Source organism: Microcebus murinus, chromosome 7 (genome assembly GCF_040939455.1).
Source record: "Microcebus murinus isolate Inina chromosome 7, M.murinus_Inina_mat1.0, whole genome shotgun sequence".
NCBI lineage: Eukaryota > Metazoa > Chordata > Mammalia > Primates > Cheirogaleidae > Microcebus > Microcebus murinus.
Window position 1 is genome coordinate 24,977,317 of NC_134110.1, and position 27,294 is coordinate 25,004,610.

Genomic DNA, 27,294 nt, shown 5'->3' on the forward strand with positions numbered 1-27,294 from the left:
CGTGGCAGGGACTTCCTCAGGACCTGGGTGGGATGGGAAGGGCAAGTAGCCATCTGTTTATGCTGGACAGTACAGACATCATGAGTGGGCGGAGGGAACAGCACGTGCAAAGGCCTGGGACTGGTGCACGGGCCGAACGGGCACCAGCTCAGGTGATGGTTTGGGGATCCGAGGAGAGTGTGGTCAGAGACGAGTAGTGCAGAACACCAGACCAAGGAACCGGGCTTTACCCTGGAAGTAAGGAAGGACCAGTGGAGAGCGGGTGCCTTAAGACTTGTGGGAGAGATCCATGTCTTTGCTGACTGAGTGGGGCTAAGAGGCCATAGATAGGCACACACACAAAAAACCCTCAACTAGAGTCCTGGGAACGGAAAGGAGGAGAAGGTCCTAAAGAATGTTGAGGTGACAGGAGTTCAAAGGAGGCCAAGTGAGGTCTGAAGGGAGAGTCTAAGGTGGTGGGAGGAGCACAGTCCTGCCAGGTACCCCACATACACCATCCGACTTAGCCCCAGGCTTCCTCCTCCAGTGTAGTCATTGCTCCCTCCCCTCCGCACCTCAAGGTATGCTGGACACCCACTGTATGCTGCATATTTTCAACCCTTTAAGGGAATACTGGCAAGGGGCTGCACAGGAAAAGCAAAATCCTAATTCAAGTGCATAAAGTGTACCTTGTGCTCCCCAGGGTCTAAGGTATCAGCAGCAACCACCTTTGCTAGTGCCCTTGCCCTGCTATACTCTTGGGCCAACTTGCCCAGCGTGAGGAAGGGGAACCTAGGCTTTGGGGCAGGGTACAGAGCACAGGTCTTGACTGAGTTGAGAAGCAGAGCTGCAGATGAGAAGGCCAGGGAGAAGGGGTGGGGTCTGCCTGGGCTCCTGAAGCACACTCCTGGAAAAACCACTTGGGTCAACTGCATCCCTCTTTTATTCCTGGGTTGGGCACTTTGTGGTCTTTTCCTCCAGGATGCACCACCTGATCAGGTGCCAGGTGGTGTCCAGCCACTGTAGCCCAGGTCCTACTAGCTGCTCAGTCTTGAACTTCAGGAGAACCACCCCAACTCCTTGGCAGCTTGGCAGGGGCAAATTATTTCCCCATCTGTTAAATGGGATCCTGAGACGTGGCCAAGGCAAACCAGATAAAGTAATCATGGGTCATGGACTCTTCAAAGGGGTGCCCAGACACCCAAAGGCACCTCAGGAGTGGGGACTGAGGACTCAGGAGGTCAACCAAAGCCCCCACTGGAATCTTCCCTGCCCCTCCCTTCCAGATTAACCAAAAGCTGCTAATTGTGGCAGCCCTCTGCATGCTCCCCTCCCCCACCATCTCTTCTTCCTTTCCCTCCCCTCTCCTCTCCTCCCCTCCCCCTTCCATCCGAATGATAAAGGGTCTGGCCGCCGCTCAGCCCAGCCTCAGGCCCTGGCCCTGCCTCCACACCGCCACACTGCCCCACTGCCCGGAGCCCTCAACCAGGCCAGGCCCCTGCCCACGCTGTCTACCTTCCCTGCATGGGGCCCTGCAGCGATTCCTGCCTGGGGCCCCTGGAGTCAGAGTCGCCCTCCCAGCCCCCCAAGAGAAGGAAGAAGAGATACCTGCGGCATGACAAGCCCCCCTACACCTACTTGGCCATGATCGCCTTGGTGATTCAGGCCTCACCCTCCCGCAGGCTGAAGCTGGCCCAGGTGAGAGGGTCCCCACTCTCCCTCACACTCTGTGGCCCGACCTTTCCCCACACCCATTCCCCACCTACTTTCAGGCTCAGGCCCTGACCTCCACCTCCACCTGGCCCTACCCAGCTATGCTCGTGGGACCAGTGCTGAAGGCTTTCAGGCTCAGGCACTACCCTTCTCCCCCTGTAAGTGTTCTTCTATGGGGGCAGCAGGCAGGCCCATGCCAGTGCGCCCCTGAGCACAGCTGTGGGGGAGGGGTGGGGTGCTGCCCTCTCCCCGCGAGGGCTCACAGTGCCGGTCGGCTGCCGGTGGTTTCAGATCATCCGTCAGGTCCAGGCCGTGTTCCCCTTCTTCAGGGACGACTACGAGGGCTGGAAAGACTCCATCCGTCACAATCTCTCCTCCAACCGATGCTTCCACAAGGTGGGGTAGGGTGAGGGTTGGAGGCCGGGGACTGGGCCAGTGTGCAGGTCCTGAGCATCTGGGGGTCGGGCGGCCCCACTCAAATCTGCCCCCACCCCAGGTGCCCAAGGACCCTGCAAAGCCCCAGGCCAAGGGCAACTTCTGGGCGGTAGATGTGAGCCTGATCCCTGCGGAGGCGCTGCGGCTGCAGAACACGGCCCTGTGCAGGCGCTGGCAGAACCGGGGTGCGCGAAGAGCCTTCGCCAAGGACCTGGGCCCCTACGTGCTGCATGGCCAGCCCTACCAGCCACCCAGTCCTCTGCCGCCGCCCTGCGAGGGCTTCAGCATCAAGTCCCTCCTAGGGAAGCCTGGGGAGGGGGCATCCCCCTGGCCCAGGCTGGAGCCACAGAGCAGCCCAACTCTGGCAAGCACAGGGAATAGTGGGGAGGAGGCAGTGCCTACTCCACCCTTGCTCTCCTCCGAAAGGTCTCTGTGGCCCCTCTGCCCCCTCCCTGGGCCCAGGAGAGCAGAGGGGGAGACTTCTCAGGAGGGAGTCATTGGGACCACAACCCGCTCCCCGGAGCCCAGAGCTTGGCCCCTCCATTTAATGCAAGATACCCCAGACCCCAGAGGGCTGTCAAGTGGGGGACACAGGGCTCCCATCTGGGGGCAGCTGCCCACGTCCTACTTGCCCATCTATGCCCCCAATGTGGTTGTGCCCTTGGCACCACTACCCAGCTCCTGTCCCGGGTGTCCACCTTCCACCAACCCAGGCTACTGGGGGGGGCACCCTGAAACCCGACGGCCCTCGAGGTTGCTCTGGGATCTAGATGCCTTCTTCCAGGGGGTGCCCCCCAACAAAAGTATCTATGACGTGTGGGTCAGCCACCCTCGGGATGTGGCTGCCCCTGCCCCAGGCTGGCTGCTCTCCTGGCATAGCCTGTAAGGCTCCTGCAGCAGGGCCACTCCTCCCTCCCACCCTGCCAGCTTGCTGATGGGAACCAAGGCCAGAGGGTGTCTGCAGCCACAGCAGCCTCAAGACACAGGTACCAGCCTTGCTGGGAGTCCAGGGTGTTTATTGGACTACTCCATAAGTGGTGTGGCCCAGCAGGGCATAACCCTGCCCTGCCAGTCATGCCCCTGCCTCCCCACACAAGGCAAGGGTAGAGAAGCAGGGCTCAGCCTGGAACAGCCCTTCCTGGCCCCACCTTCTCAGGCCATTGCCCATCCATTCCTCCCCATGTGTTACCTCCCCTCCCTGGCTCCAGGCTGGGGGAGGGAAAGCATAACTGGGATCCAGCCTGAAGTCCTGCCCTATCAACTGTCTAGGAAGGAGGTAGCACCTTTTTGGGGAAAGGGGTTAGGAATAAAGACATGGTCTTGGGTGGAGGAAAGACAACAATAAAGGAATTTACAACATTTTAATGCCATGCCTCCTGATTCTGAGGTCAGAGGTGGTGACTTGGGTAACCACTTGGCTGGGATCTGGCCCCTCGGCTCTGGGATTCCCTGCTGTGTGCTGTGATAACAGCAAATGGTGATAAGGAGCAAGCTGAGAGCCCTGTAGCCTTATTGGGAGAGGGGGATAATTTATCCAGGCATAACACTGACTGGCGAGGTGGAGGGGCAACTCTGGGAGTTTGGGGGCAGTGGGCCCCGAGAAGTCAAGGACATTGTACCCTGGGATACCAGGTATAGGGACTTTTCTACTGCCTCTGCCAGCAGAGGTGTGTCCTCAACCCTCCTGGGTAGGGCCAAGACCCAGGACTACCCGGGAAAACCCTCTGGGGGCACAAGGGCCGATCTGGAGCCACTCTCCGGACTGGGACTTGGAGGGCTACCGGGGGATGGCGTAGGGGTGCAAGGGGTCCCAGTGAGCGGGGTGTCAGTACTGAGGGAGGAGGGTGTCCCGGAGGAGCGAGGGACCCTGCGGCGCCGTGCTGGCCCCAACTCCACTTGGCCCACTCGCTCTGCGAACTTGAGTGAGCAGACAGTCTCCCCAAGATCCTCTGGCCTTGTGGAGATCTGCGGGGGAGGAGAGCAGTGCTGGTGGGCGGGCTGCGACTGGGCGGAGTCTGGCATGCAAACGACCCTCCCACTGCCAGCGCCTGCGGGAGAGCCCACCTGCAGCAACAGAACCGCAGTTGTGCCCGGGCCGAGCGCAGGCTGCAGCAGGCGCGTAAGCTGCGAGTCTCGGAAAGGTACGTGCGGCCGGTGGGCCCTCAGTGCAGCCATCACGCCTCCTAACGCCAACAGTGAGCGGTTAATAGTCTGGGCCTCCCGTAGACGACGGGCACCGTCCGGGTCTCCCCGGGGCGCGCTGGCCGCTCCTGCCTTCCGTGCGCGCTCGGATCCCGCCAGGTCCACCAGGTGCAGCGTCCCTAGAGGGGCGAGCGAACCCACCGTGGAGGGAGGCCAGGCCTCTGGTGCGCAGGGCACACCGCAGGGCTCAGACACAGGCTGTGGTACCTGCCGTGCCGGGAGCGCACGGTGGAGACACTGCACACAGCGTCAGCGTGACCAGGGCATGAGAGCGGGAGCTGTGCTGGTTCATGGCAGTGGCAGCAGTAGCCCGGTTGCTCCTCCCCAGCCTCAACATCTGAAGGACAGAGCAACAGGGCTGGTCTGGTGCAGGATCCTCGCCCCCAGGTGGGAGCATAGGGCAGCAGGGCCTTGGAGGGCTGGGCCATCCACTAGGCAGCCTTACCTGATGTAACGTCTCCAAGTTGGGTATGTCCCAGTGGGTAAGGCCAGCCACCTGGATACGCCCATGGCCTTCTGGGCCCTGCCTCACGGCCAGGCGCTCAGGAGGCCCTGGGGCCAAAAGGTCTCTAGTAACAAAAAAGGAGGGCTTGATCTGATTTGGGATTAGGGAGGAAGCAGCCCTGTGTCAGGGGCACGTAGGAGGCCTGGAGACATGACCCTGACCTGACAGCCTCATTGTAGATCTCCACCATGCTGAGGGTCACACGGTGCTGCCCTCTGGCTCCCATCTCTCGGAACAGTGACTGAAGTGCCCTAGGAGCTATGCCTGGGTCCTCAGGTGGCCCCTGAGGATGGTGCGGAATGCCACATTGGGCTCACATCCAACCCCTGGCCCCAGAAGCCACCCAGAACCCCTAGGGCTTCTCCCCCCAGGGTGTGGGCTCCACCCACCTCCATGCTGTAGGTTTTCCCAGTCCCTGTCTGACCATAAGTGAAGATGCAGACACTGTAGCCATGGAGGCAGGACAGCACAGCTGGCTCCAGCTCCCTGAAAACCTAGGGTAAGGAAGCAGAAGTGTCTTGAGCTCCACCCATGTTCCCGATTTAGGATTTATTTGGTGGGGTTGGGAATACAGTGAACAGAGCTTAATTCCCTTGGGAGAATGACTCTAGGGGCCCACAGGGAGAGTGTGGATCCTCACACAGAGACCCTGTGTCTCCCCAGAGAAAGTGTTTCTAAGAACTTGCCAGGCAAAGAAGAGAAGAGATATGACAAGAAGAGGGAACAGCCTATACAGAGGATCTGGAGTCCTGAAGATCACTTAGGAGGCCCTGGGAAGCTTGGTCAAGAGCCCAGATGCTGGGGCTTGACTGCCCAGTTCCTTCCTGTGCCTAGGTTTCCCCTCAGTGAGGTAAGGGCTACAGTAGAGCCTACCATGTACAGAGTGCCAGTGCAGTACTTGACACACAAAGGCTGAGCCCAGGAAGAGCCTGGTGGGTATGGGGGATGGTGCCCAACCAGGATGGCTACAGCCCAGGCACTGAGAGGGTGCAGAGAGGCGGCTGAGGGGGAGATGGAGCTGGAATGTTTATCCTGTTGACCATGAACACCAACAACAACCTTCTGAGCAATGACATCGCTAACTTTTATGCCCAGAGAAGGTTGCTTGTAACCAGGAGGGCAGTCAACTCAGCTGTCAGTTGACAATTGACAACCAAAATGACAGAATCCAGAATTCTGGGTTCTATGTGATCACTAAGATTCCATGAAGGAGGCACTGGGGGTGACATTCAGTGGGCAGACTATGGCACCATTGCAGAAATGGGGAACACTCATGAGGGGCTTGGTGACAGATGCCTTTGGTTCAGACACATTGAATTGGAAGGCCCTGTCCAAGAGAGCTGCCCAGAGGACAGTGGGGGGAGGTAGAGTATGTGCAGGGCTGCAGTTTAGGGTGGGGGCTGAGACCAAAGGGATGTGTGGATAGAAAAGTAGGTAGAAAAGGAGGTGAGGTGGTCTCTGGGCACATGCCAGCCAATCATCACCCCATCCCTTTAAGACTGGCAAGCAGCCCATCTGAGTTGTAGCCACTCTGTCCCTTACCTACTTCCCCCTGGCTCTGAGCCTCCATGTCCTCAGTTATGGGAGCTCTAGTAGCAAAGTTTGTGTACAGATGAAGATGGTGTGTGAGAAGCAAGTTGGGGGTGGGCTGGGGCTGGAGCTCCCACTTTTCCACTGGTGTCTGGCAGGTAAAGAGGGGGATGGGGAGGAGAGTTGGACCTAGGCAGGGCAGCAAGAGAGCACCAAGGCTGAAAGCTCCTTGCTCCCCTGCCCACCGGCCTTGGGGGCCACAAAGAAAGGAGGGGTCCCTACTCTCACAGTTGGGCACACCCTAGATCCCAAGGAAGAGGAATGGGCAGCTGGTAAAGCCAAGGATAAGGGAGCACCAAGCCATTGCCTGTGGGGTCAGGGCACTGTCCACCACTGCAGCACCCCAGCTACACCCTGCTGTCAGTTATACATGAATAGTACCTGTCACCTGGAACAGGTTAATTTTCATTAGCTTCCTGGTAAAAAATTGTTTTTGAAAATGTTAACCTTCCTGTCTAAACCAGGTCTGTTTCCTCAGGGCCTGCAGAAGTTGGTAGGGGAACTGGAGAGAGCAAACCCTGGAAGAGAAGAAGGCACCCAGCTGTTTTGCCAGTCCTGCCTTCCCTTCCAGGCTAAAGCCCAGCTAACCTCCCCCTCCAGGTGGGCAGAAAGACAAAGAAGGGGAAACTGGAACTTCTTCTGCTCTTCAGAGGACTCTGAGAAAGGGTGAGGACAAGTGCAAAGGCATGCTGTCACCTCCTCCTGGCTGGCATCTGGAGGGAAGACCCAGTCCAGGCGGAAGCGACGATGGCGCCCTCGATAGTGGGTGGTAACGGTGCCCCCTGGGCCGGGCTCCACGCTCACCAAGCTGGAGGGTGTCCCTGGCCTCAGCCGACATAGGACACGGATATTTCCTGCCGTGCAGAGCAATTGGCAGTTGCCAGAATGCCTCCCAGGTGCTGAAGTACAGAGGCTCCACTTCTTCCACCCTGCCCTCCCTACCCCCTCCACTCCCCAGATCAGCCATACCCTTGAGCTCTGGCAGCCGCCCAGGGCATCCAGTTGGGGGCTCCTGCTGCCCTGCAGGGAGCTGAGTGCCAGCCCTTCCTGCTGACAGTGCCCCCAGGGCCCAGGATACCTGAGGGAACAGGGGTGTGAGGAAGGCAGCAAAGGAGGAGCTACAAGTGGGGTGGGGTGCTGAGAGCAATAGGGTGCATCTTGTAACCATCCACGATAATCCACAACTTTCAGTGGCCTTGGGCTCCTAGAAGGATTATTCAGTGGGCCTGGGATAAAACCCAGGAATCACAGGCAAGGACATCATATCATCTATCTCCTCTATGCTTCCTGGCAACCCTTTGAGAGATTTGCTGTCTACCAAGCTTCCACAGGACAGAAACAAGGCCCAGAAGTGAGGTCACACCCAGGATCACACAGAAGCTATTCTGGTTCCAGAGCCACGCCTGGTTTATTAGTACAAGCAATTTCCCTGGGCTGAGAAAGGAGAAATGTCAGGGCTTCCCCTTGGGAAAATAAGTAGGCTGCTCAGAGAGAAGGGGATAGGTAGGGAGGAATTCCTGACCTGGCCCCGGGCCTCACTCAGGGAACCCTGACAGCTCTGGGTGAAGGTGCTGACCAGTCCTCGGAGGTCCCCACAGCCCTGACGCAGGCTGGCCATCCGTGCCCGAAGTCCTGGAGAGGGAAGTCTTTTAGAAGGAAAGCCCAGACCTCAGGGCCTTCCCTGAGCCCCCACCCCCAGCCCTTACCTGCCAGCTGCCCATGCATCTGTTGCAGCTCCCGTCTGCAGTTCTGCTCTGCCTCCTGCTGGAGCTGCTGAAGGGCCCCTTGAAGGCCCTGTAGCTGCATCTCCTGTGCCCCCAGCTGCCCGCCCAACCCCACCTCTGTCACTGAGGAAACAGGCAATGACCAGGCCTTGCCTCAGCACCCCCACCCCTAGTGCCCCAGCCCTTCTCACCCTGGGCCTGGTGCCCACCTGGACTCGGAGGGCTTCTGTGGTGTCCTGGGCCTCCTGGAGCCGGCCCTGGAGCTCCACCAGTGCCTCTGCCTCCTCCTGCAGGAGGGTGGGAGTCAGGTGGGCTACGAAGCCAGGAGGGGACTCAGGGAGGGACATTCTGTGGTATCATTTCACAGATGGGAAAGTCAAGAGTGGAGGGCACACCTGGGTGTGGACAGGTGCCTCCCAACTTCATGCAGGGTTCCTTTCCAAGTCCCCCTGCTCTCCTGGGGTCAGTCACTCAGAGAGGACTGTCCCATGCAGACCATCCCAGGACCCATTCACAGTCAGAGAGGGCCTCCAGCAGGGCCTGCTGCTGGGTGCCTGGTGTGCAGGAGCCCCAGGCTGCAGGAACAGTTGCAGCTAATGAATAGGTTACCTGTGGGGCCCTGGCCAGGGGGCCTGGGGCCCAGTGCAGTAAGAGGTCCCGAGTGAGGCTCAGGCTCTGCTTCAGGGCCTCGTTCTCCAGAGTTAGATGCTGCACCCTTTTCTCTGAGTCTGTCGCCCCCTGGCAGAGAGAAATCCTCAGGGTTTACCTACAAGCCCCGCCCCTCCCTGTCCCCTCCCTGCACCCCGACACCTGCAGCCTCACCACACCCAGGCGTAGTCGGCCCAGCTCCTCCTCCTGCTGCTCTAGCTGTAGCTTCAGCTCTTCCAGCTGGGGAGAAGTGAGGCACACAGGGTAGAGCTCCTTTCTCCAGTACCCCACCCTGCCCGCTCCTGAGCCTCTCACCTGTCCAAGGATGAGCTGCTCCAGACGCTGCCAAGCCCTCTGGTCCTCATCTTCCACCGCCTCCCCGGGGACTTCAGAGAGGTGGGAAGGGCTTTCTTCTCGGTATGGGGATCCTAGAGTGGGTGGGTCCAGTTAGGACTGAGAAGGTCTCTGGTCTGGGTCCTCTGGAGCCGGGCTGGGCTTGAGACTCTGGACTCCAGACCTCCCAGGTTCTGATGGGCTTCGCTCCCTCCACAGAGTTCTTTTCCAACTTACTACCCCTTACGCACCATCTGGAGTGGGGTGCCGCTCCTGAGAAGCTAGCTGAGTTCCCTGGAGCAGGGCCTGCCTCCCCCTGGGGCTTCGAATCCATGCCAGAAGAGCTAGGAGTTGACTGGTCACTGTCAACAGTGGGGGGACCTCACCGGGCTGTAGAGGACATGAGAATCAAAGCATAGTCTGGGCAGGCGGCAGGGTTGTGAGTTCCAGAAAGACTGGGGAGAGATGACAGATTGCTGACAGTCCCGCAGCCCTGCTCACCTTGCCCAGGTCGGGAGGACTCCCGCAGCTCTCTTCCGCCCCCAGCTGGACAGAGAGGAACTCAGCAAGGCGCAGGAGAGCCTCTTCCAGGGAAACCTCGGCCGGGCGGCCTTCGGCTCCCCCTTCTGTCCCATGCTCAGCCTCCGAGCAGCCTGCGAGGCCAGGTAGTGGGAGTGGGAGGTATTTTGGGTCACGTGTTGGAGGCTGGGCCTTCTCTCTCTCCCAATGGGGGTCACGGGCACCCCTCCCTCTCTGGGAGGGCGGGGCTCCCTCCTGGCCCTAGCGCCGGGCTCCCGGGCCGCACCTACCGGTCAGGTTGGTCAGCTCTGTCCACAATTCTGGCGTGGGCTGGTCGGGGCGACGGCGACCTCTGGGCTTGCAGCGGGCTCTCTAGGGAGGGAGTAGGGCCCGACCCTGAGGAGGGGGCTCCTTCCCTCTGGGAATTGGGCCAGAGGGGTTGGGGCCCAAAGTCTATGCTTCCAACACCTGAACCAAGACGAGGGTTCTCAGCACGGCCCGCTCCCCACGTTGGCGACCTGAGGACGTGAGCCATGCGAGCCTGCCCCGACCCGATCTGGGGGTGGGGGTGGGGGGCTGGTAGACTACAGTGCAGGCCCACCCCCGCTCACCTGGACGGGATCCCCGGGGTCCGCGGCCGCCGCTGCTCCGCCATCCCTGCGGAAGAGGCTGTAGAAGATATAAATGAGCAGCGAATAGAAGGCGTACATGGGAGCGCGGGGCGGCAGAGGGCCCCGCTTCGCGCCGCCCCGCGTCCCCGCGCCCCGACTCCGCACCCGCCCGCTGCAGTGCCGGTGCGCATGCTCGCGACGGCCGCCCCCACGGCCCGGCTCCCACGGGCGGAGGGCGCTCGCCGAGGGGCGGGCGCGGGGACAAGGGTGCCAGAAACAGGTGTCCCCGCTGGAGCACCCCGGAGGGCCCGCCCCTTCCCACGGCCCCGACCCGAACCCCAACGTCGCGGAGACCCGGGGGCCGGTAGAGCCCTCAGCTCCCGCACCCCCTCCTCACGGAACCCTGCACTCTGGGTGTAACTGCCCCGGCCCGGCCCCCTTCCCACCGTGCCCCACCTGGGCCCCCTCCCCACGCAGCCCCGCTCGGGCTCTACTGATCATGGATCCTTCCGAACGACTGTGCCCACACACCCACCCAAACCTGGCGCCTTCTCCAGGTCCCCCGCTCCTCCCTTTCGACCCCACCCCTTCCCAAGGCCTCCCACCGGCCCCGCCCTGGCCGCTCTAGCCGCCGCTCCTCTCGCTGGTGGCGGCTCCCGACCGCGCTAGCCCCGGCCACCTAGGGCTAGCTGGGGAGGCGGGGCTGGCGGCGGTGGGCAGCCTTCGGCCTCGGCTTGCTGCTGCGCTGCGGCAAGGAGCCCAGGCACTGCGCACCGCCGGCTGCCCAGAGGCCTATGCCGTCGCTTCCCCTGGGCCGGGCCTCCCAGGACGGCGCCTACCCGAGCGGAGGGACCAGGCCGAGGCCCTGTGTGGGCCTGCACGCCTCGCCGCTTCCCCTTCCGAAGGCCGGGCGCCCTCGCCCACCCAGCCTAGACCCCCAACCACCTTGCCCCTTTTCCCGGCTGAATTAGGTTATTCTTCCCACAGGTGTACCCAGTGGCCTCAGGGGGCCAGAAAGTTTAGGACTGAACCTACCCAACGTCTAGTAATGAGGCCCTGGAACCTGAGAGTCCTGGAAAGCCGCCCTTAGGGCTCTAGGTCGCCGGCTTCTGCGCTTTTTTTCTCTCGAAAGTTGAAGAGCTTCCTGTCTTCTCAAACTTACTACTGCCCAGGTGCCATGGCCCCCAAGCCGGGGGGTGAATGGAGCACGGCCCTATCCCACCTGGCGCTGGGAGTGGTGTCTCTGCACTCAGCAGTGAGCACCGCCCAGGTGAGTACCCTGGGTTTGGGTAGGAACATACCCCACTCCTCCCAAACCCCAAGGACTTAGTTTCCTGGTTCAGGAAAAGGGTGGTGGGAGGTGAGTCTAGGACCAGGCTTCCATGAGAGCCCTAAACTCTTTGCTGTTTAAAGAGGTGGCCCCTGGCCTCTTTTCCCTATGTTGACAGGTGAGTCGAGGGGCTGCTGCTGGCTTCCTGCTCCAGGTTTTGGCTGCCACCACCATGCTGGCCCCAGGACTGGGCACACATGAAGATTGTCTTGCTGGAGCCTGGGTGGCCACTGTCATCGGCCTGCCCCTTCTGGCCTTTGATTTCCATTGGGTGAACGGGGACCGATCCTCTGCCAACCTGCTCCTGGGAGGAGGCATGGTGCTAGCAGTGGCTGGTGACCACCTCGGCCCTGAGGGCCGCTCTGTGGCTGGTCAGGCAATGCTGTTGGTGGTCGCAGTGACCATCCTCATTGTGGCTGTTTTCACAGCCAACACTTATGGGATGTGGGGAGGTGTGATGCTGGCTGTGGCTGGTCTCCTGAGCCGGTTGGAGGAAGACAGGCTGCTACTGCTGCCGAAGGAGGATGTCTGTCGCTGGGCCCTGGCTGCGGGCAGTTGGGCCTACTGCCGGGCCCTGCACACACAGTGCCTGCAGTGGGAATGACAGATGCAGCAAAGCAGGGCTTCTGCTCTGCCAACTGCTTTCCCTCCCAACAGCATCCTCTTGGGGCCTTCTCTCCTAGGGATAGACTCTTCCTTCCCAAAGTGGGCTTGCTGCAGGTTGACTGGTCAGAGTCAGAGTCTGGGTGCTGTCCCTTGTCTGGCCACATGTGGGGACTTGCCTAGACCAGAGTGAAGGGGATGGGGTCCCAGACACATGTTGGTGCCTGATTTGGGGCTTGACGTGTTTGTGGGTCCAGAGAGAGGCCTGGTCTCCAATAAACCTTAGAAATTTCACAGGAATATGGAATCTGCCCATTCATGAGAAGGACTGAGAGATCCTTAAGTGAGCTCCCTAATGCCCCCAGGGCAGCAACTGGTTTCCCTGGACAAAGGAAGGGGATGTGCCCAAAGTAGCTTGGGGCCTCACCCAACCTGGCCTCCTTCTGGCACCTTTGTCAGGAAAGCCTCAGGGCTAAGAAGGCATAGTCCTGGGCCCACCATCCCCTGGCACATGGTAGAGTTCCAAATATCCTTGCTGGCCTGGCAGGTGGCCCTCTGGGGCAGTGACCTTCACGGACTGATGAATGGGGTGGAGGCAGGGGAGGGCTGTACCACAGCAGTTCCCAGAAGCGCACATCCCTTCCCAGGGCCGACTTGACTTCTACCTGTTTGCCCTCGGCCTATGGGAGCCAAGTCCTGTTCCCTAAGACCTGTTCACTTTCTTCCATGGACCCCTTCAGCCTCCAACCACAGGGTTAGGAAACGGGGTTTGGCAGAGCAGTGGATTAGATTCCGGTAGATTAGGGGTCCAGAGTTCCCCCTCCCTGGTAAGTCCGCTTGCGTCCCGCGGTCCTGCACAAGACAGAGGGGCAGTTTTCGTTCGTGCCCTGCCCCTCAGGCTAGCAAGGGCAGAGCCCCGCACACACAAACCTGAGTCTTGGGGGACAAAAAGGCAGGCACACCCCAACCTAGAGGTCCAAGGGAGTTCTCTCCACCCGGCTAAACTTGCAGGTTGTGGGTGCTAACCTGACGTCCCCTCTAGCGTAGGCTTCCCCGCCCCCAGGTGCGCGCCCCACCGCGGTTCGCACCGTATCTAGCCCCCTTTCTGCCCTCTTTCTGCAAAGGGCGAGCCCTCGCGCGCCCATTGGCTCTGGTCGGCGCGCCGCCGTGCTCCAAGCGGCGCTCCCATTGGCCCGGTAGGGAGCTCACGTGACGGGGAGGAGGAGGGGGCGGTGGCTGCGGCCGCCGCGGGGGGGAGCGCACAGCGAAAACAAAGATGGCGGCCGCGCCGGGGTCGGCGGCAGCGGCGGCTACGGGGCGACGCGCGGGCCGGACCCTTTGAGCCGGCGGCGCAGGGAGCGGGGCTGCGGGGTCGCGGCGGCGGCGGCGAGAGGGCAGCAGAAGCGCGCGGCGTCCCTGACTTCTAGCTGCGGGAGCGTGCCGGCACCCGCCGCCGGGCCGGCCGGCCGCGATGTCCGGCGCGGAGGAGGCCGGCGGGGGCGGCCCGGCCGCTGGGCCAGCGGGTGCAGTGCCGGCCGGGGTCGGGGTCGGGGTCGGGGTCGGAGCTGGGGCCGGGGCGGCAGCGGGGCCGGCGGCGGCGGCAGCTCTGGGCGAGGCGGCGGGGCCGGGGCTCCCAGACGAAGCGGGCCTGGCCGGCGCCCGGCAGCTGCAGCTGCAGGAGGCGGCGGGCGACCCTGACGCGCCGCCCAAGAAGCGGCTGCGGGCGGCCGAGGCAGCCGAGGCGGCGGCGGCGGCGGCGGCGGCCGGCAGCGGGAAGCTGGAGGAGCGGCTCTACTCGGTGCTGTGCTGCACCGTGTGCCTGGACCTGCCCAAGGCCTCCGTGTACCAGGTAGGGCTGCCGGCCGACCCCGTCCCGGCCCAGCCCGGGGCTCCAGCCCCTGCTGCGGGGCCCCCAGCCTCCTGGACTCCCAGGAGGCCAGGCCCGGGGGCTGGGGATGCCTGGCGCCCGAGAACCCTCTCCGGTCCTCACATCCGCCTTTCTCGCCCGGCGGGACTTCAGCGCCTGCTCCTGCTCCGAAGCTTCTCGTTGTCTTCCACTCAGGACTTTATTTCTTGCTTTGAATCCCCCTTTTCCGTGTTCTGACCCACCTTACTTCCCTGCTCTCAGTCGCTTGTGCTTACATTCTTTTTCTCTTTTCCAGATTCCTCCGCGTCCCCCCCTCAGTTTCCCCTCAACCCACCCTCTCAAGCTGACCATTCCCACCACAGCTGCTGCTCCCCTCATTCCCAAGCTCCCTGGGCTCAGTCCTCTGAGCTCAAGAGCTCCTTCCCTGTTCTTTTGGCAGCCACACCCCCAAGCTTGTCCTTCTACTCCCTGAACTCCTGTGTACATCTGCTTTTCTATTTCCATCAATGGAAGAATCCTTTCATTTTGTCAATTTCATTCTGAAGCACAGGAAGAAGAAAGGGGATTGCCTCTTGTCCCACTCAACCTCCCCATCTCTGATCTGGATGAGCCACCTGCAACAAGCCCCACAGTCTGGTTATCTTCTCCAGCCCCAGCCTAACCCAGTGTCCTCTGAATGTGCCATGCCCCGGGCTGCTCACTCATGCCAGGCCTGGCTTCCTAGGCTACCAGTGCTCTAGGAGGTCTATGCACCCTTTTTCCCCACCCCCAGCCCTCTGACAGCTCAGTGCTGTCGAGAGGGTATTTGGCCCAGGTGGGTCTAATATGCCCCCTGCCAGGTAGCGACAGGGGTAGACTTCTGGTCATTACTCAGTGTCCTGTCCTTTGTCCCTTTCCACCTCCACTTCCCAGTCTTTTTGAGAAGTGAAGCAGGTTCCTTTTCTATTTTATTTGCACTTGATATAAAAGCTGGAAGTGGCCAATGGCGCCATGTTTCCCTGTTTATATATTTAAATTGGGCATCTGGGCGAGGGGACCATTTTTGTAGTAGGCAGTCTAGGACTAGTCTGGGTTGCAATTTCCCCAATCTCTGGATCCCCAAGTCCTTCCTGCTCTGGCTTGATGTTGCTTGGGAGGACCCCAGCATGCCTGGGTGGGGAGAAGGCACTGGCTTCCACCCTTTGTATCAGGTGCTGGTGCCAGCTGGGGGAGAGTTTTTCACAGCTGGCTCCGAGAGCCAGCAGTTGCCCCTTGGCTTTCAAGACTTACTCACTCTCAGCCCCTTTTCCCTTGCCCACAACCTTTTGATCCTCCCAAGTGGAAGAGCTCTCCCTTTTTTTGGATCTTGAGTGAAAGTCCAGCGAGCCGAGCCAATGGTGGGAGGTCCCAGGGGAATTCAGGGATCTCTTTGTCTCACCTCCTGTGGATAGGCTGGAGCTGGACCCGGGATGGTGATAGGCCACGTGGTACTGGTCCCTGGTCCACTCTATCCCCCAGCTGGGCTGGCCCAGCAGCGACAGTTGTGGTCCGGCTTCTGGCCAGAGCTGCTGGTGACCAGGTCTCTGAGCCTGGCTAGCTCAAACTGGCCTGCACTGTGCTGAGTGGCTGGAACTGGGGAGCTAAGCAGCTGTAGTGGAGAGTGAAGGTGCTGGGGCTGCCCTGACTGGTGGCCCTCCCTGGCCCAGGATCTGCTCAGTGGCTGCCCTGGGAATAGGCCACATGAGCGAGGAGAGCCATAAGTGCTGACTGAACTGTGGGCTCTTCCCAAGTGACAGCTGGCCCTCAGCAGGAGAGGTGTTTCTGGAGGCCTAGAGAAGGCTCTAGAGTCTGGAATGTGTGATTTTCGGGAGAGCCCTTGGGTCAATTTTGGAACTTTGGCTGCTCACAAACCTGCTGTGTGACATGGGGGAAGAGGGAAAGGTCTCTTGGTGCCTCTGAATGCTGCTGGGTACGCCTTCTGTAATGGTTCCCTGCTGTGTGCAGTGACCCTAGAAGATCACTGTTGTGTCCCCACCGAGGCACTGTAGGCTGAGACAGGCCCAGAGACCTGGGCTCTCACCAGGTCTGCTCCCCAGAGGATCTGGGCACAGATGGTATGGGTGCCACACACTACCTTCAGCTTGGCCCTTCTATCTTGTACTAGCCTTCTTTGGTGAGCTGTGTTGATTGGCTGTCTCTGGTTTCTCCAATGTCAGGCATGTGGCATGTTCACCCTCTGTTCCTGATGGAACGTTTTGCCTGATCCCAGCAGAACACATGGCTCAGGGTGGGCACCAGCTATGCTGTGCATCTTGGGAGCTGGCTCAGGTGGTGCCCAGCACTGGGGTAAGGAGAAGAGTGGGGTGGCCATGCTGAACCTTGTGTTCTGGCCCTGGCCCTGGGGTTGTGGGGGACAGCTCCATGGGCCTCTGAACTTAGCTGGGCACTTGGTAACTCAAGAGCTTATTGTCCAGCCATTAGATGCTGCTGTGCTGCAGGGGAGCCTTGAATAGCAGTGAGAGCAGGTGTGGGCCACACATGGGCTTGTTTACCTGCTCCTGAGTCTGAGTCCTTGGGCCTGTCGGACAGGCTTCCCCACGAGCCTGTGCCCATATGCCATACTTCGAAGGCTGAGAAACTTGCTTGGGTGTGAGACCAAGGCCCTTGTGCAAATGGCTGGCTGTGCTGTAGCCTGTGTCACATTCAGGTTCAGGCTGCAGCTGGTGTAGCAAATACTGGCTCTGATATTCTCTTTGTGGGTGTTAGGTATGTCCTGAGTGACTGGCCTGACAAGGTGTGCGGGCACCTAGGGGGGTAGCAAGGTGGCTAGGGGGACAACAAGGATACCTCTGGAGGAGCTTCTGGACAGTCCAGGCTGAATAGGTGGACTGGGCACTCATGTTGGTCCCCTGCTGTGGGGACAACCCTGTGGCCTGAAGACATGTTACATGTTGGCACCTCTGCCCATGGGAGCACCTTCTCTGGGGAAGACATGGCCTCAGTGGTGCCAGATACCCTGGCTCTCCTGGCACAGCCCTGCACACAAAGCTCCATGTGGTCCTCCGTGGTCTCCTATGAGATAGACCAGCTCTGAACTCATGATGTCAACCAGCCATGGGCTTTGGTGCTGGCATCTGGAAGAAGGGACTGCATGTTGTTCCCACCCCAGGACATTCTTGAACTTAGAATAAGCGCTCAAGCATAAGGGTCAATCGGCCCATGTCACAAATGTGTCCAGCCTGCATCTGGGGTGGCTCCAGCTCCCTCTCACTCCGGCCTTACAGCCAGGTCCCTGCTATCGCTCTGGCACCCTTCTGCCTGAGCTGTTTTCTTCCCATTCCTGCCTACCTCTGCTCTTCCTCTTGGGTCCAATTGAAGCAGTGCCCCAGTTTGAAGGTATCCATTCTCCCTGCTATGTGGATGCCCAGCCTACCCTTGTATGCCCTTCCCCATCTGACAAGGGCACTCCCACCCTTGCTCCTGCAGGAGGATCAGTGCCCTACTGCCCTCCCTTCCCTAAGTCCTCCTGTCTATCTACCAGTCTCAGCTCAGGACTGGTTACCTGACAGACTCATTGCTAGAAGGCCCAGGAAGCAGGGATGGCTCCGTCTCTGCCCGAGTGCTCTCTGAGAGTATGCCTGCCGTCCGGGGGGGCAGCCAACTCTTCCCCGGCTCCCTGGGCAGCAGCGCAGGGCTACAGCTGATTGCTTCTTTGAGGTGAGAAAGGTAGCAGAAAAGAGCTTTGAAAATATGTCTGTTCAGGTATCTACAACTCACAGGACAGAGCAAGGAGGGAGTTTCTGGAATCCTCAGCTAGGTGAGAAGTGTTTTTCTGTGATGGTGGTTTGTCATTTTGAGTTACTTTTAGATTAGCATTTACGTCGTGAATGGGAGCCCAACTCTAGAGGGTTGACTGGGACCTGCCCAAGTCCTGACAGGAGGAGGGAGGCAGCTGGCTCAGGACTTCAGATCCTGCCTGGATGGAAGGTTCAGGTCCTGCCATCACGTCACCCTTAACAGCTCTGTGGCCTTGGATAATGCCTGGGTCCTCTCTGGCCCATATTTGATTAAGAAGGCTGAGGACCGAGCATGCTGAGTATTGAGTGTGCCTTGAGGTGCTGCTGGGCCAGGTGGGGAGGAAGGGGAACCTCCAGCTGGCTGAGCAGTGCTTTGGGATTTGCACCACCAGGAAGCCTCTCACCTGCATCAGCTCTGATGGCCACTGCTGAGAGGAGTCCTTGACCCCCTGGGTGAGGGCTATAGTGGGAAAGAGTAGGTCCTCGGGGTTTGTTTTTGTTTCTTTGGGTTTTTTGTTGTTGGTGGTGGTGGTGGTGGTCGTGGTTGGTGTTTGGTGTTTTGGGTTTGGTTTGGTTTGGTTTTGTCTTTGTGGGGTTTTTTTTTGTTTTTTGTTTTTTGAGATAGGATCTATCATTGTTGCCCAGTCTGGAGTGCAGTGGTGTCACCCTCTGTAGCCTCCGACTCCTGGGCTCAGGGGAACCTCCTGCCTCAGCCTCCTGAGTAGCTGGGACTACAGGTACACCACCATGCCCAGTTAAGTTCTTTTTTTATTTGTGGTAGAGACGGGGGATCTTGCTATTGCTCATGCTGGTCTTAAACTCCTGACCTCAAGTGATCCTTCTGCCTTGGCCTCCTAGAGTGCTGGGATTACAGGCATGAGCCACCATGCCCAGCCGGCCCCCAGGGTTTGAGAGGACCATGTGTCCAGGCTTTTAAGAAGTCCTGAAAGGCCAGCCGACTATAGGGAGCTTGAGAACACCAGAAGTGGGGGAGAGGGGCATTTCCTAAGGCCTGCTTATGGCCCAAGGGTGGGGGAGAGGGCTGCTTTTCCTCAAGCCTGAGTAGTCTATCCAGCTCCCCCTTAACTCAGAGGGAGAAGCCAGCTCAGGTGGAGGCCCGAAGTCTGCACAGGCTGGGTGCATGTGAGCTGCCCGTGGCCAGACAGAGGGAAGGATTTGGTGCTATCCTGCAAGGGCAGGTGCAGATGGCTGTTTCTGGACCACTTGCACATAGAGGAGTCTGGAGCCTTGGCTTCTCCTGGGAATGGGTCCCCCGGAGGCTCTCCCATGAGTGACTACAGTGGTGGTGTTTGCTCTGTACCTGGTGTGTGCTGGATGCAAAGCAATACTGCCAGGCACCCTGTCCCATCCTACCTTGTCAGTGTCACCATACTCATCATTTTGTGTAATTGAGAAAACTGAGGACCAGAGAGTGATGATGTAAGCCCAAGTTCATACTGCTGGTGACCTGTGGGCTTGGGTCTGAGCCCAGCACTGTGGATCCAAGCCAGCATCTGTCTTAGGAAGGCCCTATGATGTCATCCTGGGTTGTGACCCACCACCAGGGTCTTCCTGGCTAGTGGTGGGGTGATAGCCTGGCCTGGGTGCCGCAGGAAATGTCTGGGCTTTGGGGCCTGGCCCTGGCACATTGAGTGGGGCACTTTGGCCTGCCCTGGCCTGGCCTGGCCTATCCACTGGAGGCGTGTGACCAGCACTGTATGGAGTCCTCCTGGGCCCAGGTTCTGATTGGGCAATGGGCACAAGTCACTGCTGCCAAGGCTAACCCATCTGTGGGGTTGAGGTTTTACTCAGGAAGCTGAGGGGGCCTGGATGGCGGGGAAGAGTCTGGAGCATGGTGACCATCCTGCTGTGGACATACCACCTGGGCTGGGTGTTGGTTTGGCCTGGGCTAGCCTCCTAGAGTCCACCATAGAGCATTCCCTGAACAGCTGGTGGATGTGAGCTTGTCCCTTGGCTGAGCCAGTGTACTCCAGGACATCTTGGGGCTTGCTATGTTCTGCCTCAGAGCTGAGCCATCAGGGCTGAAGAGGCAGTGCCGCCCCCACTTCTCCCCAGAGCTTGCAGACCCCCCAGGAGGCCCAGAGGGGGACAGAGCAAAGTCCCCACACCTCCTCCATGGTGGACTTGATTGGGCCTGTGTTGGGTCTGGAAGCCCTGGAGGAATGAGGCCTGTGGCCAGGGGCTGGCACAGGATCTGGAACAGCATTCATGGTGAGTGGTGGGTGGTGCTGGGAGGTAAGGGTTGATGTGCTTGGTGGCCCCAGCACCTCCTTAGGAGGGCCCAGGACTCTATCCCACTGGGTAGGCAGTCTAGAGCCAGGAGGAGAGGCCAAGAGGGCTTGGGTTGGTGGAGCCCCAGCAGGATGAATATTGTGGCTGCTCCACTCAGGCCAGCAGACCTGGGATACAGCTGCAGAGCCAGTCCCAGAGCCTCATGCAAGGCCCAGGCAGCCTCATCAGGAGGTGCCTAGAGCTGGCCACAGGGAAAGGCATGGGGATACCAAGCCCTGGGATGGTCTTGGTGTTGGTGTCCTATTGGGCTTCCTCATGGGGGAATGTTACAGGTACTGGTCTCACTTCTAAGCTGGCACCATGAGGTTTTCTCTCTTGAACAAATGGCCAGTTGGTGCTGTGCTGCTTCCCTCCTGCCTGCCAGAAACAGTAACAGTCTTCAGCCCAGGGCCTGCCTGGCATGGGCATCTGAAGCCCCCAGGCAACCTTGGGTTGCCTGGTGGGGGGGGGAGCAGTGTGTGTGAGAGGACAGAACCTGGGCCCTCAGTCCATGCCTCCCCCAGGGCAGCTGCTGCAGCAGCAGCTGTGCTTGCCCCTACCCAGTCCACTCACCACTGACCCCTGGGTTTGGATGGGGTAGACCAATTTCCCCACCCCACTCCTGCCCTGGTCAGCCTTAGCTTGTCCCGACCCTACCAAGGACCAGCCTCATTCCCACCCCAGGCTATGTGTCCACAGTTAGGGTGGGATAGTCCCTGCTGGGCCCTGATCCTCCAAGCTGACCACCACCAGTACATTCCCCTTCCTCATCATGCACATGTTAATTTTTAACCGAACACAGAACTTGACATTTGAATACAAAAATGTCTGGTGTTTGTGTGGACGTGGATTCTGTGAATGAGGTCTTTGTCCCTGCTGTTGGTTCTCAACACTCACTAGACCCCATAGGTGCTGAGAGAGCTGGCCAGCCTTCTGCAGCTCCTCAGCTCAGGGTGCTCGGACCCCTGAAGCAATAGGATGGCAGCTAAGGCCTATCAAGGACCCCCACATGTGCAGGTGTGTCCTATGAGCATTCCTCTCCCTCACTGTGCAGAGAGGCTGCAGCACAGGTGGGTCTGTGCTGCACTGCATCCCATTCTCAAAGAGTCCTGGACCCCAAAGGAAGCCTGCGGCTCAGGCACACTACCATTGGAGAGACTGGAAGCACAGTCTGGACAGGGACCATTCTGCTGCCTGCCCACTTGTCCTCAGGCAGCTGGGAGAGTCTCTCCTAATGGAAAGCATGTCCCTGTCACTCCCCACTGGCCCTTGGTGTGCCCTCAACCCTCAGAATGCCCCACAGCCCAGGGGCCGCTGTCTCTGCTCTTGTACCTCCTGGTTCCGATCTGGGCCTCACCTCCCCTGACTCTATGAGCCCCTTAAGGGCTGAGCCCACAGGCCACCATATGTCAAATGAGTGAGAGACCCAAGATGGGAGTGGTAACTAGCATGCTGGTGTCCGGCTGTCCACATGAGCAAGGATGCCCATGGGAAAGAGCCTGGCTCCTGCCAACCCATTTTATACCAGCCCAGCTCAGCACCATGTCCTGCCTGCAGCCTCTGTTACCAGCTCCCCAGGGCATGCCCTGTGTGCCCACCTGCCCTTGTCCTGAACCAGCTTGGCCTCCTGTGTGCCACAGCTTCACACCACCAACTCTCAGGATGGTTCCTATAGGTAGCCAACCCCTCTGGGCAGGTGGCAGCTGCCTTCTCTCACTTGTGCTCACCAGGGAGGGCTAGAGTAGAAGGGCCAGCCTGGGAGTCAGTCTGAGCCAGGTCCCCAAGCCTCAGTATGAACAGCCAAGTGAGGTGTGCCTGCCTCTGTGAGGAAGCAGCATCTGCTCCCCCACAAGATGGCTACTGGCTGAGTACTTCTGCTGTGCCAGGCCAAGAGCCAGGTATTCTTGTAGGGTTTCAAAATCTGGGCCTATAGGGGACTCTGGGTAGTCCCTGGACCCTAGGACAGGAAAAAGCCAGGCTCCAAGCCTTGGTGTGGCCAAACCAATCACTACTAGTCCAGCCTGCATCAGGGAAGAGCTATAACCCAATCTCCATGACCTGATGAGGTCTCACTCTTGAGATTCCAGATCTCTGCAAGAGCCCAAGCTGGCTATGTCAGGGACAGACGTGTGCTCCTGTCCTTATCAGCTAGAGTTCCCCAGGATAGCTGACCTGTCCCTGGCTAGAGCCAGCAAACATGGGCGGGTATGTGCATGTGCACGAGTCCCGCAGGTCTGTGAGCTTCATCTCCCTTTCCTTCTTCGCAGTGTACTAACGGTCACTTGATGTGCGCTGGCTGTTTTATCCACCTACTAGCAGATGCCCGGCTGAAGGAGGAGCAGGCCACGTGCCCCAACTGTCGTTGTGAGATCAGTAAGAGCCTCTGCTGCCGGAACCTGGCTGTGGAGAAAGCCGTGAGTGAGCTGCCCTCAGAGTGTGGCTTCTGCCTGCGCCAGTTTCCCCGCTCCCTCCTGGAGAGGCACCAGAAGGAGGAGTGCCAGGACAGGTAGTGCTGGGGTCAGGAACTCAGCTGGTGTATAGGCCAGGCCCCCGTGTGGGATGATCTGCTGGTCATTGTTTCCTGGGCCTTGGGTATCACATGCAGCCCAGTGACAACCCTGCAGGCCCTAGGGAGGGATAGGTGGTACTACACAGGAAAGGGGCAGTGGGGTCAGCACCCATTTTGTTATCTGAACATGATCCTGGTCCTCCAGGGCTGTCTATGCCTATGGGATAGCCCCTCAGAGGGCCCAGTATAGTGTAGCCAGCTTAGGATCTCTGGGTACTTGGTACTAGGCTGTGCTGAGAGGCAGACATGGCTGTTTAGCTTGTGGAGCCCAGCTACCACGCCTCTTCAGGGGGAAAGCTGTGCAGGGTTCAGGATGTTGGTCAGTGGCCACTTACTACCAAGCGGAGGAGACTCCAGAGCAGTGGGTCCAGGAGGCAAGTATGTCTTGTGGGAAGACATTGGTGGCTGAGCAGGATTGGGCAGAGGCTGTGACTGCTGTGGTCATCTCTCCCCAGGGTGACCCAGTGCAAATACAAGCGCATTGGCTGTCCATGGCACGGCCCCTTCCATGAGCTGACAGTACATGAGGCTGCATGTGCCCACCCCACCAAGACGGGCAATGAGCTGATGGAGATCCTGGACGAGATGGACCAGAGCCACCGCAAGGAAATGCAGCTCTACAACAGCATCTTCAGTCTGCTCAGCTTTGAGAAGATCGGCTACACAGGTGAGGCACCTTGCCGCTCGCTGCATGCCAAACAGCTATGGGTTTTGGAGGGCGGTGGCTAGGAGCCTGGTGGGCAGCAGGCTCTGAGCAGTGGTCACAGGCTGCACTGGATGGCCAGGCTCTGGACAAGCTCCCAATGGACAGAAGGACACTACGGGAAAGAATAAAGGCCAGAAATGGAGTGAAGGGAAGGGCTGGGCAGGACCCCAGGGTGTATCTGCGTGGCTTTCATGGCAGCCTCACCCCCACCTCCCCACCCTGGCCCCACCACCCCAGCAAGGTGGTGTCCTTACCATGTGGGACTCCATAACTTTGGGACAGTCTACATGGGGCTCCAGAACCTTGGGACTGTCCATGTGGGGCTCCACAGCCTTGGGATCTTACCAGCAAGTGGGGCATGTCTTGGGGAGGCCTGGGGGCTAGGGGCCTGCTCCTTGGAGCCTGGGGCATGAAGAGCACTCCGTCAAGTCAGGTCTAACTACGGGCAGTCACTGCAGCAGCCATGGGGCTTCCCAAGGCTGGGCACGAAGCCGTTCAGGGACAGGGCTCCAGCACAAGCTGAGGGCACTCAGTGCAAACTGTAGAACTGGGAGTGGACACCCAATGGACGCACAGGCTGGACTGGGCCCGGGCCCACTGGATCTCATGGCTCTCCAGGCCACTGCCACCACCTTCGAATGTGGCTCCGCTGCAGAGCAAGAGCCAGGTCAGAGCCTGGGCCAGACAACAGCAAGAAGCACCTGCTGATGCTGGGGCCATTCAGGAAGGCCTCGTCCCTCTTCTGCTCATCCCACGCCAGGCAGCCCGCTCAGAGTGGCCGGGGTGGTCATGGGCAGTTGGTCACACCATGCCACCTGGACTGGGCCTGGCTAGGTATGGGCCTGAGCAGGCGGGACAAGCCAGGGGCCCTGGGGCCTCAGCAGAAGGCTGTGGCTGCTGTTGGCAACAGCCTTAGCTGTCCTGACAGGCATCAGGGCATGTGGGCCAGGCCTCGTGGCTGAGGCCATGGGGAGCCCCATTTGTGCAAGAAGGACTGGCTGCCTGGGAGCCCACGCCTCCATGGAGGGACTTGCCAGCTACAGGTTGCGGGCTGCACAAGAGGACTGTGAAGGCAGGGCTGCCTGCTGACTGGCAGCTCCTGCAGACCACTGGGCAGAGCCTGCATCACAGCCTGATGCCCATGGACCTGGCACTCCCCTTGGGCAGGGCTGGGTGCCACACACTGTCCACCAGCTTTTCTGGCAGCTCTGTATCGGAACCAATAAAGTGCACTTGTTCTCAGAACTGCATCCTGTCTGTGTGTCTGCTTCCCCCACCCCTGTGGGGGCACTGGGGCTCAGGGTGAGGAGGGAGGCTGATGTGGGTCGGGTACGCCTGGAGTGTGGCCTGGCCACTCGCAGCCGCTGGACTCACTCTAGCTAGTTCGTGTGAATTCTGTTTGTGGTTGTTCCCCCAAAGCTTGTGTGTACCTCCATTTGCCATAATTGCGTTTGATTTGCCTTTGTGACAAGTAGAGCACACTGTGTCTGGTAAGTTGCCTTCCTCCCTGGCTGAGCCTGTCCTCGGCCCGGTCGGGGAAGGTGCCGCCACACGGCCTGGCCTGCACTAACAGCCGGCTCTTTCCGGCCCTATCTGTTTCTGCAGAGGTCCAGTTCCGGCCATACCGCACAGATGACTTCATCACACGCCTGTACTATGAGACACCGAGGTTCACGGTGCTGAACCAGACGTGGGTCCTGAAGGCTCGTGTGAACGACTCAGAGCGCAACCCCAACCTGTCGTGCAAGCGCACACTGTCCTTCCAGCTTCTCCTCAAGAGCAAGGTCACGGCGCCCCTGGAGTGCTCCTTCCTGCTGCTCAAGGGCCCCTATGACGATGTGAGGATCAGTCCTGTGATCTACCACTTCATCTTCACCAACGAGAGCAACGAGACGGACTACGTGCCTCTGCCCATCATCGACTCTGTGGAGTGCAACAAGCTGCTGGCTGCTAAGAATATCAACCTGCGGCTCTTCCTATTCCAGATACAGAAGTAGGGTGGGGCCCTAGGACGCCGGAGAAGCAGACGGGGCACCCCAGCTCAGCAGCACTTCACACGACTATCTGATCATTTCAACAGAGGAGAACGGACAAACCAAACACACTGGGAAAGTCTGCATGCGTGTGTGATGGGGTCCCCGCCTCCGGCTCACCTTCTCTACCCCTGCCTTCCCTCCTCCTGAGGGCAGCCAGAGGCTGGGCTGACCCCCAGAGGAGACAGTGCACTGGGCACCCTGAGGTTCAGAGACGGTGGCGGTGAGGAGGGCACGAAGCGCAGCAACCCCTGCCCCCAGCTCCCTTATGTGCAGCTAGGCGGTGCTGCCTGCTCTGGTTCTATGCTCGGTTCCCAGCCGGGCTCTGGGGACCTCGCTAACTTCAGACAGCATATTTGATTGCAATTAAAGAGGCAGCCTTGTTTCCTACTTTCTGTTTTGTTGGAGGGGAAGGCGTGGCTGTGAATGGACAGCATGGGAGTTTTGGTTTGGCCAGGGGTCAGAGCCCACCCTGTCCCTGTCTTTGCACCTACATGCGTCCCCCCAGGAGAGACTCAGAGACACTGCCTCCCCCACACTGTCACGGGGTCTCAAGACTGTGGCACAGGCAGAGAGAATCAGGAAGGATGGGAGCTCCTTTGGCCAACTGGCCATTCCCAGGGAGGCAGAACTCGGCCACCAGGGCTCAGCAGACGTTTTCGGAATGCAGGGTGAAATTCTGTCTCTTGCCAGGAAAAAAATTAAACTCTTTACAGGCTCTTCTATAAGTTATGCAATTTTAGTGAGAGAGAATCTATTTACTATATTCAGCCTTGAGGACTCAGTGTCCCTAGGCTGTGAAGAAAGCTCTGGGGGTCACAGCTATGAGTCTGGCTAGGTGAGGGTCCACATGGGTGGCTCCCTTCACTACTTTTGGGGACTGGTTGCAGTGGCTGGAATCTGGGCCGTTTGGCTTCCTGCCTGGAGGAGGTGATCCCTGCCTGCTCACTGGCTGCCCTCTGACACCCCTGCAGGGGTGAGCAGGGCCAGGGCTTGAGCCTCCGTGGGAAGGAGCCCCACCTGGGGAAGCTAGGCCCTGTCCTTTCTTCCCCAGGGGCCCTCAGAGCTACTGGGAAGGGTACAGCTTGACCACCTACTACCTTAGCTTATGAGATGTGGCTCTTCTGTGATAGCTTTTTGTTGCTTCAATACCAAAGAATTGGTTCCTCTGCCCCAGCACCAACAACATGCCTCAGAGCAGCCCCACCCTACCCTTGCAGGCTGCCTGGGCCTGGCCCCCATCACCCTGTGCTACCTGCCCTGCCATGTGGGTGCAGAGCCTCGGCCCTTGAGGATGGTGGTGGGCTGAGTAGCAGAGAGAAGGCGCTGCCAGGGAGTGCCCATCCACATGACTGAGCTGGGCCACAGGGCCCAGTGTGGCCCTCTCAATCAGTTCTCCCCTCCAGAGCAGCCCTTCTGCCCCCTCACAGGCCAAGCATTTCTGGGAGTTCTTTCTGAGAATCCTGTTTGGGTTCCCATTCCCAGGCTGGGGCATGGGGCTTTCAGGAGTGCCTTGCAGCCAGAGCCTTCTTTCCTGCAAAGCTGATGTGGCCTGGCCATGGAGGGCATGTGAAGGCCCCAGGTTTGGTTTTCTGCCTTCTACAAAGAAAGATCCCACCACAGCTCCCAGCACATCCTTGGGAGCAGCTGCCTCTGACTCAGGTACAACCAGGGTGAATCCCGCTGCTCTCAGGGGTTGCCCCCACACCTGGCCCGGCAGGCACTGAAGCCTGGGAGGGCATGGGCTGTGGTGCTGCATCTCGGCACCTTGGGAGATCAGACACCCTTTTAGGTAGTGTTTCTGGGTTCCACAGTGGTGGTGTGGGGGTTGCTGGGGTAGGGACAGGCTTGCCCTGTCA

At 59.5% G+C, this 27,294-nt stretch overlaps 5 protein-coding genes across 9 annotated transcripts in view; 4 read left to right on the forward strand and 1 right to left on the reverse strand.

The window, feature by feature from the left end:
* Nucleotides 1-157: 157 nt before the first annotated feature.
* FOXH1 (forkhead box H1) lies at nt 158-3,070 on the forward strand. The gene is made up of 4 exons (XM_020288743.2): nt 158-237; nt 1,383-1,677; nt 1,984-2,088; nt 2,189-3,070. The coding sequence occupies exons 2-4, from the start codon at nt 1,504-1,506 to the stop codon at nt 3,011-3,013; spliced, it is 1,104 nt and encodes a 367-aa protein (XP_020144332.1). The 5' UTR covers nt 158-237; nt 1,383-1,503; the 3' UTR covers nt 3,014-3,070.
* A 403-nt stretch (nt 3,071-3,473) lies between these two features.
* Nucleotides 3,474-10,431, reverse strand: KIFC2 (kinesin family member C2). 3 transcript variants are annotated; one of them, XM_076004914.1, is made up of 18 exons: nt 10,260-10,431; nt 9,939-10,020; nt 9,631-9,782; nt 9,381-9,519; nt 9,112-9,224; nt 8,976-9,036; nt 8,758-8,886; nt 8,358-8,435; nt 8,131-8,271; nt 7,947-8,056; nt 7,394-7,502; nt 7,121-7,278; nt 5,224-5,328; nt 4,996-5,117; nt 4,775-4,898; nt 4,537-4,666; nt 4,192-4,448; nt 3,474-4,092 (listed from the first exon to the last, which is right to left on the reverse strand). In XM_076004914.1, exons 1-18 carry the CDS (start codon nt 10,356-10,358, stop codon nt 3,835-3,837), a joined length of 2,367 nt encoding a protein of 788 aa, XP_075861029.1. In that variant the 5' UTR covers nt 10,359-10,431; the 3' UTR covers nt 3,474-3,834. The 3 variants fall into 3 exon arrangements, with proteins under 3 accessions (XP_075861029.1, XP_075861030.1, XP_075861031.1); XM_076004915.1 differs by having other exon boundaries at nt 8,131-8,245; nt 8,340-8,435; nt 8,971-9,036; XM_076004916.1 differs by having other exon boundaries at nt 8,131-8,245; nt 8,971-9,036; nt 10,260-10,430.
* Nucleotides 9,865-12,492, forward strand: TMEM276 (transmembrane protein 276). Of its 3 annotated transcripts, none has more exons than XM_020288751.2 (3): nt 9,865-9,945; nt 11,247-11,529; nt 11,708-12,492. In XM_020288751.2, the coding sequence occupies exons 2-3, from the start codon at nt 11,437-11,439 to the stop codon at nt 12,191-12,193; spliced, it is 579 nt and encodes a 192-aa protein (XP_020144340.1). In that variant the 5' UTR covers nt 9,865-9,945; nt 11,247-11,436; the 3' UTR covers nt 12,194-12,492. The 3 variants fall into 3 exon arrangements, with proteins under 3 accessions (XP_020144340.1, XP_075861032.1, XP_020144339.1); XM_076004917.1 differs by lacking the exon at nt 9,865-9,945 and adding an exon at nt 10,422-10,442; XM_020288750.2 differs by lacking the exon at nt 9,865-9,945 and adding an exon at nt 10,520-10,539.
* Nucleotides 10,357-27,294, forward strand: part of VPS28 (VPS28 subunit of ESCRT-I) — a 39,355-nt gene continuing 22,417 nt past the window's right edge. The window contains exon 1 of the mRNA XM_012760196.2: nt 10,357-10,361. Within this exon, the coding sequence (XP_012615650.2) occupies nt 10,357-10,361 (5 nt within the window). The remainder of the gene's footprint in view (nt 10,362-27,294) is intronic.
* ZFTRAF1 (zinc finger TRAF-type and ring finger containing 1) lies at nt 13,433-25,825 on the forward strand. Its single transcript, XM_020288745.2, has 4 exons — nt 13,433-14,041; nt 22,395-22,633; nt 23,152-23,363; nt 25,008-25,825. The coding sequence occupies exons 1-4, from the start codon at nt 13,664-13,666 to the stop codon at nt 25,397-25,399; spliced, it is 1,221 nt and encodes a 406-aa protein (XP_020144334.1). The 5' UTR covers nt 13,433-13,663; the 3' UTR covers nt 25,400-25,825.